The sequence below is a fragment of the Saccostrea cucullata genome, unplaced genomic scaffold, assembly GCF_032062105.1.
Source record: "Saccostrea cucullata isolate Sc308-1 unplaced genomic scaffold, CSIRO_AGI_Scuc_v1 ctg11224, whole genome shotgun sequence".
Taxonomy (NCBI): Eukaryota; Metazoa; Mollusca; class Bivalvia; order Ostreida; family Ostreidae; genus Saccostrea; species Saccostrea cuccullata.
Genome location: NW_026927675.1, coordinates 1 through 15,260, shown reverse-complemented (window position 1 = coordinate 15,260; position 15,260 = coordinate 1). Strand labels below are relative to the sequence as shown.

The 15,260-nt window shown below is 33.3% G+C and overlaps 1 protein-coding gene across 1 annotated transcript; it reads right to left on the bottom strand.

Moving 5' to 3' along the window:
- Positions 1-4,028: 4,028 nt before the first annotated feature.
- LOC134275170 (uncharacterized) lies at positions 4,029-13,560 on the bottom strand (the record flags this gene model as incomplete). The annotated part of the gene is made up of 9 exons (XM_062757423.1): positions 4,029-4,745; positions 5,432-5,498; positions 5,623-5,691; positions 6,726-6,764; positions 9,207-9,346; positions 9,971-10,088; positions 12,036-12,178; positions 13,116-13,203; positions 13,324-13,560. Coding segments are annotated over 9 exons (1,511 nt in total), but the record flags the coding sequence as incomplete, so codon positions are not given.
- Positions 13,561-15,260: the final 1,700 nt, after the last annotated feature.

The window sequence follows — 15,260 nt, the reverse complement described above, 5'->3', positions numbered from 1 at the left end:
GAAAAGTCCCTACGATTTCCGTAGTTCCAGTCCTTCCTTGGCTGGTGGGAACTTTTTCCTGGGGTTCGGGATACGGTTGCAGTCCGTTGAGTGGAGGAGGAAATCTGTTGTATAGTGCCTAATCGACGTCGGAATTCCTCTAATTCCTTAGTGTTCTGATCCTGGATTTTTAGGATTTCATCATCAAAATGTCCCCTGACTGACGCACTTTCTGGTGTTGCAAATCCTATTGTTTTTATGGTTTCTGTTCTAATTCTGTTTGCCTCGTTTTCCTTTTCCTTGATGGTATTAGAGAGGAAGTCAATAACTTTCTGTGAGGCTTGCTTCTGCATAGCCGAGGACAATTCCTTCCAGAAGCCCCTAAATTGGCGGTCCTCTTGTTCATTGGGCAGGTTCAGGAAGCATTTAGTGTTGATAATATACCAGATTGGATATTTTCCCGTTGAACAAATTTCAAGACTTCCTTTCAGAATTTAATTACCAAATTATTTGGCCAGCACCAGTGCAACAGCTCGTGAATTTTATTGGTTTGCTCTCACTTAATAATATGTCATACAGAACAGTATCACTGTACCTAAATGCAATCTCATACATACACAAAATACATGGCTTTCAGGACACAACAAAATGTTTCATAGTTTCTAAAACCCTGGAAGGGCTGCGTAGATCAGTAGGTACAAACAAAGACCAAAGAATCCCTAGTTCATTTCAGCTTTTTCACAAAATTACCCATTCCCTGCCCAATGTTTGCAATTCCAGATATAAATCCGCTCTCTTTTCAGCAGCATTTACTCTTACATTTTATGGTTTTTTAAGAGTGAGTGAAACACTGGCACTCATTTCTCAGACATTACAATAAAGAATCAAAACCTTTGCCAAATTACTATTCAAAGGTCTAAAACGGACCAAATCGGACAATCTGTTATAATAGATATCGCCTCTCATACGGAATCCATTATCAGCCCAATCACAATCTTAAATAATTTTATGATTTTAAGGGAGGGGTTACAAAGAAATGACAAGCTTCTTACACATCTAAATTCTAAGCCCCTTACAAAGTACCAGTTTCAAGCCATTTTACAAAAAGCATTACAATTCATTGGGGTCACAGGGCACTTTAGGTCACATAGTTTCAGAATTGGCATGGCAACCGAGCTTGCCAAACAAGGTCTCTCTGATACTGAAATAAAAGCAAAAGGAAGATGGCGGTCAACTTCATATTTAACTTGTATTAGGAGACAGTAAAGCTGTCCCCTGTGATTGTAGCACCTACTAACTCTACCAAAGATTTTTCAGGTACCCCAACCATTTGGATACTCGGATAATCAATTCCATTCTGGGCAGGCCATCATGCTGCAACCTATCGATCAGGGGGAAGTAACTTAATTTACCTGCCACAATTTCTTGGTTAGGGCGTAGGGGTATGCTTTGGGATCAGTTAGACAAGGCAGTTTCGGATAATTTACTTCAGTATCCTACACCAAAATTTCTATTGATACGCCTTGGGTCTAATGATTTAACTACACCAGATTTAACAAGCATCAAACTTATTCATCAAATACAGTGCAGCCTGTATCGCTATAACGCACTTCTCCCAAGTACCACTTTAATTTTTTCTTCAATATTACCTGGCATGGTGCCCCTCCCAAAGCAGGTGCAAAAATTAAAAAGAAAAGGCTCAAAGTTAACAAGTCTATCAAAAAGTTTATAACTACTGAAGTTAATGGCTGTTACATAAACAATGACTCGACCATTAAAATCTCGGAAATACAATTGTTCAGGCATGATGGTACCCACTTGTCAAAAACTCGTCTTGAGGTTTACCTTAATAACCTGCAGTCTGCTCTACACGTTTTTAAACAAGAGAACCAATGTATATCCTTCAAATTAACTCAATGTTTTATTACAAGTACTTAATTTTTGTGGGGGGACATAGTGTCTATGTCCTGTGGCGGGGACTGGGGGATACTTTTGTGTACTAGTATGTTGGGATCAAGTGGCCCCATAACCTGGTTGTCTCCCCACTCTGCCTCAAAGCAGGGGGGCGTTTTGGTATGTAATACAGAAGTACATGTAGCACATAAGTTGTCTAAAGTAACATTATATGGTAACATCCGTGGTTCATGGCCTGTCATGGCTGGGTCCACCTCCACCTCGCACAAGCGGGGGGAGGCCACAGTCTGGTAAAGTAAGTGGGTACACCAGGTGGCGCTGGAGACAGGGAGAAGGGCAGTCCCGCATTCACTGGTCCAGAACGTGGTGACCGTTCGGATCGGGCACTTGTGCTTACACTCGGCCCTCCATGTGCCCATGGTTATTTTGGTACATTTGTAGGTATCCCCCGTCCCCCACAAAAAATTGCGGCCTTTTTATCTCCAATTATGTTGATTGTAACAAATGTGTGTTTTGTGCTCAAAGTGTCAATAATAAAGTGATAGAACTTAATACAGGTGTTATCATTACAGGTGTTTACATGATAGGAGGGGTCTGATCTGAGTTGCCTGTATGTCTTCTATCTTAGTAGGGGATGGACTCGAAGCAAAGCGCTTGCGCTGCAAGTGCATTGTATGAGGGTAGTACACTAAGCGGAAAGTTATGTAAAGGGATCATGCTCCCTGTATCTATAATTAACCTTTAAATTTGGTATTTTATTTTTAGCAAGATGTAATTTTAACGATTTAAACATGCTCACCAAAAAAGCTATAAGAAATAAAACGTTATAATTTTTTTAGCGATATTCAATTTTAGAGTACTCAGCAACATCGCTAATAATGCAAAAATTAAATCCTCGCTGAAAATTCTACTTGTACGGTCGCAGCTATTGCAGAAAAAATACATAACCCGCTATACGCGGATTATGTATTTTTTCTGCAACAGCTGCTTCCGTTAATTCCAGTAATAACAAACAAAGAGAGCATTTTATTGTTTAAAATACTACTCTTACATGTGTACTCACCAAAATTTGAGGTTCCTTATCAGGCATTTGTGCGAGAAACAAAATGATGGCATTTCTCGTATAATCCTTTTAGGACAAAAAACTTTTAGTGTTTCAAACTTGTAAAACCAATTAGAAACCAGTTAAGCAATTAGACATTTGGGGAATATATTATCTGACCTTAACAACCGGGATTTTTATTTCGGGTTGTTGAAATAATTTATACCCAGACCCTTTCAAAAATATTTACTCTAGTGTTATGTAAATGTTGATTTACAGAACATCAAAACACTTAACCAGTCCAGTGATTCATGTACGATGAGAAGTCTGCTCTTTTTGTTGGTGAGATGGAAATTTTCACGCAGGGACATAATTAGAAACCTGTTGACACTCTATTAAAACATTAAAACAGGCATATATTCCATATTGTACTTTCATTAAAACTGTTCTACTCGGAATTATGTTACCATATTTTACATTGTATTTCAAATCAACTGAATCAACTGAATAGTATATGCAGTAAAATAAAATTTATTAATATTATTCGTTTAAGCATATTGTAAAGCATCCAAAATCAGTCTGATTTATTTCTTTTGTCGGTTAGTTGTTGAAAGCCCTTTTGAGAAATAGAAACTATAATACTGAAAGAGAAAACATGTGCTCCAGGGCTGTTCATTCAAACCTATACTCGGCACTTACAATGAACTGCCACAATCAGTAATTTTTTTTTTCTGCCGACACCTACTGCGACGTGGGACCTTGTTTTATCCCTTATTTTAAAAACAAAATAATTATGATTTTTTAATATCTTTATTATGCAGATGAATACGAATATTTATAATAAAAATCAAAAGAAATATTTAAATCATTATAATAGCGTTACTCCCTATATATCTTATATCTGGATCAGGACATCTTATTAAAGAAAATTTAATGTAAAAGACAAAATGATAGGGAATGAGAAAATTATTAGAGTGTGAAAATACAAAGTTAACCAAAAATAAGACTATGATTTAATTCCTTTGAAACACACAATGAAACTCTTTTCATCGCTTATTTTACAAAACATTAAAAACTTTATTTTCCCCTATTTTCATTTACATTTTTGAGTTCGTTTTGAAATTAATTTTTAGAAAGAGTATGACATAAATATTAAAAAATCTTTTACAGGTAAAGTTCACTTTGGAGTCAATATTTCTTCTAATCATCAATCTCCTGATGTTTGGTATTTTCAGGGCTGCTACTGTATTCTTCATTTTCTTGCACGCCATCATTAACTTGCGTTCCAACTGTACTTTCAATGGAATCCTTTATCAACGTTGTGTAGGGGTTGACATTCAAATTACTTTCATCGTTTGAAGACTGCATTACTTCAAGATAGTTACTCTCCAAATTTTTTGGATCCAAGTAAGAAGCTACACTCAGTCGCTCTTTATCAACTGGAGTTTCATTTTCTGCCCTTGTAGCCGTACTTTCAACTGAATCATCTATCAACTCTATGTAGGGATTAATATTCTCATAACTTTTCTCGTTTGATGAATGCATTACTTCTTGACAGTTAACCTCTAGGTTTTTAGGATCCACGTAAGATTCTACACTCATTCGCTCCTTGTCATTTGTAGTTTCCTTTTCGTCCCTTAGTTCATGCAAATGTTCATAATTTTCCTCTTCTTCTTCAACAATATCATAATCGGGATCACTGTGCGGATCATTTGAGAAGGTAAATTTGGTTTCATATGGACTAGGTGCTGTTCTCGGAATAGTAGGGAGGCGCAAGAGTTCTTTGCGTCTTTTTTTCAAGAGCATTTTTCTGTAACAAAATGTCATTCAATATTACAATAAAATCAACACTTGCTCTGCGTCTTGCAAAGTTGTGCCTGGTCGTTACTCTACAACGTATTCTTTTCTTTTTCTTTTCTAACTTTTATTTTCCCGTGTTTGCTATTCATTCCAAGGCATAAAAATGTTGCTGTGTGTCATATATTTGATCATTGGTAATTATATCTGTCATATTCTATTTGTTAATCATTTTATATCATTTACCACCTGAATTTTTTAAAATCATTTTCTTGAAAAAAATCACTCTTACATACATATAAACAAAGCGATAGTTAAGTGGGGAATTGAAGTCTGTTTTGGTCTTGTTAAAAATGCATTGATTTCATTCTTATTGTTTTATTCTTAATTTGTGATTGGATCACAAAATAGCACATACCTGTACAGAGGTAAGTCTAATACATAATGTATGGGGTTTTTGATTCCTTTAAAGAATTACCAAAAGCAATATTTAATCCTCACTAAGAGTAGATTTAAAGATTTAAATATTAGTTCCTAATTTATAGCTATTATACTTCGTTTGAAGTTTAAATGCGTATAAGAATTGTATGTGAAGAATATGTTTGATAATCATAATTGAAAAAAAAAAACAAACCCAAAATCCTGCTGAGAAAAAAAAAGAAATAATTGTTTTTGTGAATGGAAGAGCTTGGTACGTACCTCGTTGCTATCACGCTAAAAATTAGGATGCCAACGAAAAGCACAACAATTGTAGATCCTATGTAAACTGAAAAAAGATTATTAATCAATAGTCATTGATTTACCTCATTATCTATGTACTGTTAAAAAGACACTTTCAAGATCATTAATATTTTCACATATTGAGTAACATTCAATTATTCTCAACTTACTAAACAACTGTGTCTGATCTAATTTCTCTGTCACATCTTGCTGGACTACTCTTGGTAAATCTGGAGATTCTATTTTCAGGAAAGGGAAGTATAAGTAGGGAATAGGTAATAACTAACAATAATCATGCTCAACAGTCCAATCATACAATTCAAATTATGAGCACAGCAAATATGAACCTCTGAAATCAGGGATGGGATTATTCGGAGACATAGCTCTCTAATGCAGGAGAAACATATTACCGTCTAGCGGGGTTTTTTTTGGCGGGTGTAAAATTTTGCGTTTTGCCTGCTCAAAGGTATGCGAATAATTTTGGCGTAATTTATTTTAGCGGACGTAGAGTTTGGGCTCTTTGGGGATGAACACTAAGAAGAGTACTGACTATTTTAACGGTTAAAATTTTAGCGGACTATCACCAAAACGCCAAAATAAGCCAAAATTAGCACCCCGCTAAAATTACCCGCTATACGGTTTATCATTAAATACATGCTCAAAGAAGGCAGGATATGGTGTTATTTAATTGAGGAGGATTTGTGATCAATTTTGTGTGATAATTTTGCGCCAAAGCAATTTGATAATCGTTCAAAAATTTTTATATTCACATGCTTTGATTTCAAATATTCACTTGCTCCAAACCCTGTTTGAAATGATCTTTTTAACCGCGCATCTCAACAAACCAGTTGATTTATATAGAAATAAAGAATTTGTACAATTTGTAATTTTGTCTCGGACAAAGACATTGGAAATGTAAATATAGGTTAGAGTGACTCTTAGTCACTGCAAACTTAAGCTTTATTTAACGGGAGAAAGTCATAAAGTCCATGTCTTATAACACACCACACGTGAAAAAGTTTAAAATTCTATTGTAAAAGTCACGAATTGCTACTCTCGATTGAAATTTGAGCCACATTTAAGTATTAACAAAATTTAAACAATATTTTGATTAATTTCTCCGGTTTTAAAGTAAGTTCATTTTTACAATATTGTAAAATCATTATTCAATAACCCGCAGGGTTAGAATTGTCAAAAGTCATCTTATAAAACGCTGTTTTTATTACAAATCTAATACTATTGTTATAACAAATCTATAACGTGCAATAAATACCTTCTGTCGACAGTGGAAACTCAGATATTTTCGATAAACCTGCAAAACAAAAACACTCGTGGAACTTGATATAAATCTTTAAACAGTAAATTAGATCATATTTGAAAATACAAAATAATAGGTTTAAAAACAGTCTGGCATTCAGTATGTTATTTAGAAAATATAACATGGATAGGTTTTGTAAAAAATGTTTTTAGGAGACAGAGTGATCGATTTAAGGTGGATCCTTACACCCACAGTTTATTTCAGATTTCATTACAACACAGCTGATAATGTAGATCTCAAATATCCAAAATATCATAATTATTTTTTTGGCAAATTTTTAGACTTTTTTTTCTAATTTTAGTGAAATCTTTTATTTCAAGTTTTTATTACCAGAATTTCAGAACTTTCGGTATCAAATGATTTTCTTTAGAATACATGTAGTACACACAATGAAAATACCTCTTAATACCTAATATGAATTTTATTAGAAAAAAAAATTCACCTAAAAAAGGATTAATGACATTATCTTTTTACTCTGTGCATAAATTATCAGGAAAATGATCTCTGAAGAGACAATGAATGTATTTCAATAATTTGCATAAGACAGATTGAATGAACAATGTTTAAATGAAATGAAAATTCCAATTTAAACAAGAGACCCATGGGCAATATCGCTCATCTGATCACTGTGGCTAGGAAAAAAAGCAAAATTCAGTTAATTATTGAAAAGTTCAAACCAAAAGTGATCCCAACCAATCCTCAAAGGGGATGATTTGAACAAACTTGAGTATACACTACCTGACAATGCTTCCATATGAATATGAGTAATCATGACTTTGCCATTCTTAAAAAGAAGATTTTAAAGTTTTGTTTTTTTTTTTATTGTTTTTTTTTTAACACATTTCTAAATAAAACTTGGATTCCCTGTTGTGACCCAACCCTACCCCAAGAGGTCATGATTTGAACAAATTTGAATCTAAACTACCTAAGGATGCTTCCATATAAACATGATCATTCATGCCTTTGCTATTCTTGAGAAGAAGATTTTTAAAAAATTTTCCTATATATTTATATGTAAAACGGCAAATATGGCCCCGCCTTACCCCTGGGGGTCATTATTTGAACAAACTTGAATCTACACTGACTGAGGATGCTTCCCTACAGTATAAATGTCATGTTTCCTGGCACAGTGGTTTTTGAGAAGAAGATTTTTAAATCATACCACCGACTTTTTACTATATCTGAATTATCTCCATTGAATAAGGGCTTCACCCTTCATTTGAGCAGACTTGAATCTCTTTCATCCAAGGATGCCTTGAGGCAAGTTTGATTGAAATTGGCCCAGTGAAGTCGAAAATGTGAAAAGTTTACAGACCCACAGACAGACGGATAGCCGAACAAAATGTAATCAGAAAAGCTCACTTGAGCTTTCAACTCAGGTGAGCTAAAGAAATTTGGAATAAAAGGTCCACTTTCAAGAGTTATCATTCCTAATTATCAAAGATTCAAAACACTAAGGAACGTCTGAACATTACATCTAAAATTCAGAACAAAGCTTTAAAATTCCATTGTATATATTTTAAATCAATAAAGAAAGTATATAAATCAACACCAGCACAGTAAATAGTGCAAGTAAACAATTTCTTTTTATTTCAACAAGGTTGTAGATTTTAACTCGAATTTCCTCCATACAAACATGTCAAATTGATAAACCTCACTGCTCCGCTGTGACATTGCATATTACTTGTTTGGTGAAGATTTTGCTGTTGTTTTCTTTGATTTCTGCTTAAAAGCAATCCTTCATAGTTTATGCATAATGCATCCGTTACTTTGTCCTGTGTCCTAGTTATGTTTACAACATCTTTCATATATTTTTAAGCGCTTTAAAGGTCAGGGACATATTATAAAGGTAACCGGACAGTTCGTCTTCAGAGAAAAACGAACGAATCAATGCATGCTTATTTTGTTTTGTTGTACGTCATCAAAAAATGTTGAAACGAGCCTCCTTCAATTGTAATTAAAAAAAAAGATATGTTTGTACGAGACAAATAGTTTGATGTTTGAAATGTGCAGAATGTACTATCATAAAAAAGTCGCACTAGATAGGGGGAGTAGTGTTCTCTTTCAATAAAAAGATATCCGTCTAGATTTCTTATTTTTTTCTAGAAAATTCGGTTTTCAAGGCAAGCCTGATTTTCTAAAATAATTTTATTTTTTTTCAACAAAAATCCAAAAAGACGAACCGACTTCCCCAAAAAATAGAAATGCCTCAGTCTGTATTATAGAAAAGTAAAGGTTATATGTATCTAAGACACTTCCATTTTCCAGTAAAATATAAAGAACCGATTCCTAAAACTGATCATGGAATCGGAAAATATCCTCATCAACTATAAATCTTTTGTGAAGAAATTTAAAATATCCACAGCAATTAGTATTCAATCGATTCGTTGGCACAAAAGAATTAGAATGTGAAAATATAAATAGAACTATTCTTACAAAGACTAACATTGGCAGCATCTTGTGGTAATAGACCTAATAACTCCTTTGCCGTTGATACTTTATCCTTTGTCAGACAAGTGGAATTTGTTTCTTCGTTTAGTTTTGAAGCCATACAATTTGCTACACGTTGAACATTACTGAAAATAATAATAAAAAAATACTGATTGACTTTTCATCATAACGAGCTTGACTTAGTTGCTCTCACCTCATGCGATAACGATTTTATTTGTTTATTTATTTATTTACGTTGTGAACGGTTTCCATGATTTTTTCCTAAATTCGAAAGTATATAATTGAACACGAACAATTCTATCTCAAATACAATGTATTTGTCGAATTGATTCCCTACAGATTATTTTTTAAAAGTATTTTACCCTAGATATCTCAAATCCTCGGATAACTCGAGGTTTTACCCAGTTCAATTAAATACAAGATAACGATATTTGACTTGATGATTAGGTAAATACATTTATACAGTTTCATGCGAAGCGTATCACCTCTTCTGATTTATTAATAATGAAATGGGAATGAGATAAGAAATATAAAGTGTATCATTTCTTTTTTTTTTAATTCTAATATATTAAAAACCGGTAAACAAGTCTGTAACATAAAAGAAATAATGTAATGATTTCCCTATTACGTACATTTCCTAGTTTCAAAGTTTTAGTTCTATTTTTGAGTGTATTTCTTTATATCAATTTGTTTTCCTGTTCACAGAAATAAAAAAGAACACGTAAGACGACAATTGTACAAGTGTTTACCCGCACAAGGTTTCTGAAGTTGACCTCTCAAGGGGGTATTGTTTATTGCAAGGGTTTGCGTATTTCTTTATTCCTTCAATAGTTGCCAAACGTGGATCTGCACATGGAGCTTTTATACCTGAAAGTGTGAAAATGAATTTGAATAATCTTCTAATTCGCTTTTTTGTTGCAAAGGTATGGCCTTATCAAACAACCAAAGAAAGCATTTCATTATTTAAATTAATATTTTATTAATATTATATTAATATATAATAACAGGTCTGGAAGATTTCCAAATATGGAAGTCAAGACCGATAACCGAAAGTTGCTATAAATGGATATCAAATAAACGTAATTATTTTTCTGACCAATCAGACAACAGCATTTTTACACCCCCATAAACATATTTTAGAAGAACAAAAAGATAACACGTGCTTTTGTTTTATTCCTCAAAAATATTTTTTCAACAAAAAATCTGTAGAAGTAAGGTGAAAACTTTTGAAGAATAAGGTATTCCCCACATATTTACCGTGAACAACCTTGACATTTTTATCTCGGTAAAGAAAAAATAATGCATGATAGAACGTAATCGTTTAGTATGGAGTTATAGATCGCACCAACAAGTTCCTATAAGTTCAATTATAAAATTTACCAGAATATATTATATGCTTGTGAATATAATTTTGCTTATCCGTCCGATTTTCATCGATAATGCTTAAATTTCATGTATATAGATCAACTCACACAAGTGTTTATCGTATGGACTATACACATATAGTTTTAAATTATCACGGGTTTCATGCAGATTTTAAATGGGTGTAAGGAAAGACTTATAAAGTGGAGAAAAGAGAATCCTGTGATTGTACATGAATGCGTTTTATCCCAATATCTTACCTCACATATCAGAAACAGCATGGACTATTTTGTAAAAAAAAAAAAAAAAAAAAAACATTCAAAAAATAATAAAGACTGATATCTATTCGATAAGATTTTTACGTCAGGCTCTTAAAACTGAAAATTTTCCGTATTTTTATCATATTTTTAACGTAAGTTAAACTTTGAGGATTGCTACCTCCTAGTGACATATTTTTTATCCCACTTAAAACGTTTTTTAAGCTTTCAAGTCGTGTTTGTTCACGGTAGAATTGTCATAAATATTATATTATTTCCAATTGCGCTTAAAGTTTACAAAAAGTTTGTTCTAAAAAAATCTTTTAAGGAGAAACCTTAATAACCACGTGTTTTATTTTTTTCTCATGGGTTTGTCTAAATGCTGTTATCTGATTCGTCAGAAGGATTAGCGCCTTGTTTATTCAGTGTATTAATTGCAACTCACGGTTATCGTTTTTGACTTCCTTATTTGGAAATCGTCCAGACCTGAATAAGGAATCTATATTTCCCAGTTGATGTGATACACAAGAGCACATTCTGCGCATGTACTATTTCTAAAACGAGGTAAATTATCGACAAACAAGTTGATGACACAAGAATATCAATAGTCTCGTTTAAAGTCAACATTTCGTATTTTCTACGGTCGATATTATGAACTTTTCAGCGTATACAATTCATCATTGAGTCAAATGCTGACTGAAGTTTTTCATGCTTATTGTAAGTAAATCATTTTTTTTTCTATATCAAAGGCTAGATCACGAGTTAACTAAGATGCGAATGGCGTGTAGACAAAACTGTGGTGTTTTCCAGCAGACTTAAAAATCATTTTCAAGGGTCAATACCAAAGGGTACTTTACATAATTATACATCTACGTGAAATAATCAACAAATTTAATAATTCAATATCAGTGAATTTCAATCAAGCAATTATTGTCATGTATTGCATATCATTTATATGACATACTCGAATGGCACAAAGGAAAGTAGTTTTGTGACCTGTTGACCTGTAAATATCATTGTGCAGTGTGGTAAAAGACGTATTGTCGTTGAAAAACTGCGAAGGGAAATCACGTTACTTCTTTCTGAATGTTTAAATCGCACATACATTAATGAAGTCAATGTTTTCATATTTCTGTATTATTATAGTGTTTCGTATATGTGAATTCGTTCATTCAGTAGGCAAAGTACCACTTACACTGTGAGAGTGACCTTCCCATTAACCTTTCAAACATGTCCTGTCTTTGCAAAGCAATGGATTTTAACTCAATCCCAGAACATTGAATGTCCGTAGAAATTTCAATCCTGTTCTTCAAACATCCAACAATTCTCCACAAGCGACTGAAAAGAATAAAATAAAATATTTTTTTAGGAATATCAATGTTTTTTTTAAAATTTATAAAATTTAATCAATGTGTAGATTTAACGAATTTTCTTCTAAAAAAAATTTATATCATGTTTGTATAAATGAGAAAAAAATTATCTTTTTTTATTCTAATGTTGCATTTTTGGTGACAAGTTACTGACAATAAATTTTAAGGGACTAAGCTCCCGATACATTAATTTGATGACTATTTAAATGGACAATTCATTTTCTATATTGGTTTTCAAATAGCTCATAAGTTTTTAAATAATTTTATAAATTATCCATACTTTCATAAAGTATCTACATGATTTATGATTTTAACTTTTCTGTTGTCAACTTCCTTTACTTATGCAGCATTATACCTTCATCACCTGCATACGGAGTTTATATCTCTCAGTTGATTCGATACGCAAGAGCATGATCTACGTATGAACAATTTCTCAAACGAGGTAAATAATTGACATACAAGTTGATGAAAAAGGAATATCAACAGTCTCGATTAAAATAATAATTTCGTTACTTCCTTGGTCAATATAATGACTTTGTAAGCAGATACAGTTTATCATTGAATCAAATGCTAACTGATGTTTTTTTTTTTTTTCATACTGATTGTCAATCCATTATTTATACACAGAATTGACGACTGATTTGCCCGTTATTTCCTGACAGGGAGCACACGGCGAGTATGACCGGTTGGTGGGGGATTCTCACTCCTCCATGGCACCTGATCCCATCTCTGATGTTTTGGTGGCCGTGTTTGCTTTGCTCCTATGTTTGTATTGTATTATGAACTTTTGTATTTAATTTTGTTCGTTATCTCCATATCCTTTATGTATGCATTAATATTATATAATTGAAAATCTTTCTTTATGTATTTGTAAGATCTTTTTATACGGAAAGAATAAAACTTACCTACAAAATTCAGTACCGGTTGGTTCAGCAGCAACACAGAGAGATGCTAGTTTTTGAGTATCAAACGATGTGTTTAGACATGGTGAAGCTTAAAGGCAAAAAAAAAATACAATACTTCATAAAGATAATGAACCAAATATGTATACAAAATGAATGACAATAAATACATTAATATTAATGCACTAAAATACAGTTCACAAGCACTTACAGCAAACTTTCACACCGCAAAGTTCCCAACGAACGCTAGAGTTACTAGTGAAACACCATGGTTCTTCCCTGTCAAAGTTTCTGCAGTAGTTCTCTTGTGCAAGACTAAATATGAAATAACTTTGTTCATGTGGGCTCTGCACATCCCATCTTTGACACAGCAGCCCTGACTTTGTTACTCGTCGTGTTCCTCTGTATAAGAAGCCCGGCAATCTACAGTCTTCCGGTGTGGATTTCCCTTAACAATTCAAAATCTTAGATCCAGTATATCTTTAACGTAAAATCTTTTTCTCATAAAATTTGGCAGTGTAACATGCCATTGTCGTATTTTATTTTAAATGAATGGAGGTTTAAAACATATTTTCTTTTTTTTAAGTTTCAAGGTCAACATATACGTGCAGCATATTTGTATAAGACTTCGCATTTTCAAACTATCTATTTGACATGTTCTTGTATATTTCTTTATATTAAATTATTGTATAACAATGTCTCTTTTGTAATAGACTTATGCAATGTGTCATCCGGGCTTTACTTATGTAACTTGATTTACCCCTTTCCGTATTGTTGTCAACCAATCAGCAAAGCGCTTTGCTATCACGTGTCCATTGTTTATCTTTTTGCCAGAAGAGAAAGTCACGTCATTTGTACTGCTCAATTTTTCGTATTATTCGCTTTAATTCCCCGGAAAACCCTGATAGTTTTGGATCTAGCCATATTACTGAAGATTTGGGGTTATGTGATGCACGTATTTGTTTCACAGATACTATAGATTTCCTGCAAAAGTGAGTTTGTGTTTTGTTGTGAAATCAGACAGTTATGTAAGTTTTATTGTGTAAGTGTTTACATCCGGGCAACGGAGAGGACTGTCACAACATGGACGATCGCAGTATTCTTCGTGTATCTTTGATTGGACATTCTTTTATAAGACGCCTGGGATATTACATGAACAATTCAAGTGAATTAAGTAATCTAAAACTCAACGACGAACAATATTCGGTGACCGTGAATGGCCGTGGAGGGCTAAAGTTAAGAGACAGTCGTCTATTTAGAGACTTGTTGAATTTTGAGGTGCTCCCCCATATTTGCTTTATGCAGATAGGAGAAAATGACATTTTGCTAAGCAGTCCTAACAATATAGCAAGAGACATTTTATCATTAGCTTCATATATTCACCTTGGTGTAGGGGTACAAATTGTTTTAATTGGTCAATTGTTTAGACGTAGACCTTGGGCCTCATCTAATGACTTTAATGACCGTGTGATCCACATAAACAAACTTTTGATGAATGAATGTAAAAAACTGGACAATATACACTTTTGGCATCACAGAGGCTTTTGGAAAAGCTTGGACTTTTTGAGCAAGGATGGTGTACATTTGCGCACACACTCGGAGCATCATGTTGTGACATCTTCTCCAATGCATCGATTCTGGCGGAGTATCCGCTCTGCAGTATTGCACTACCGGCATAAGACAGGCCAGTATATTAATTTTATTTAAGTCATGTATGGTCCATTAAAAGTTGATAGGGCTAGTGTTTTATGTTCTTTTACCCACCTTTTTTGATAGCAGGCAGCAATGTAACACATTTATTTTCATGTATGTTTAGAACTTTTTATGTTTAATAGGGGGTCAACTGAAGATATATAATATGTATACTATACATGACAATGTTTTTCCAGGTTTTGATTTCTTAATTAGTCTGCTGGTTGATCCCCCTTTTTTCTATTGTATATCATTTACAATGACATTATGGTGCTGGGGGTCAGATTGTGCAATATTGTGATAAAGATATGTAATATTTTATATTTAAGTCCCCTTTCCTGACCCCCTTTCTTGTATTGTAAATATGTTTTACTACTTTTACGTCATTTACTTCAATAAATGACATTTTTCACTTCAGTGATGTTGTTTGTTTTTGCCTGCTTTAGCCAAAAAACA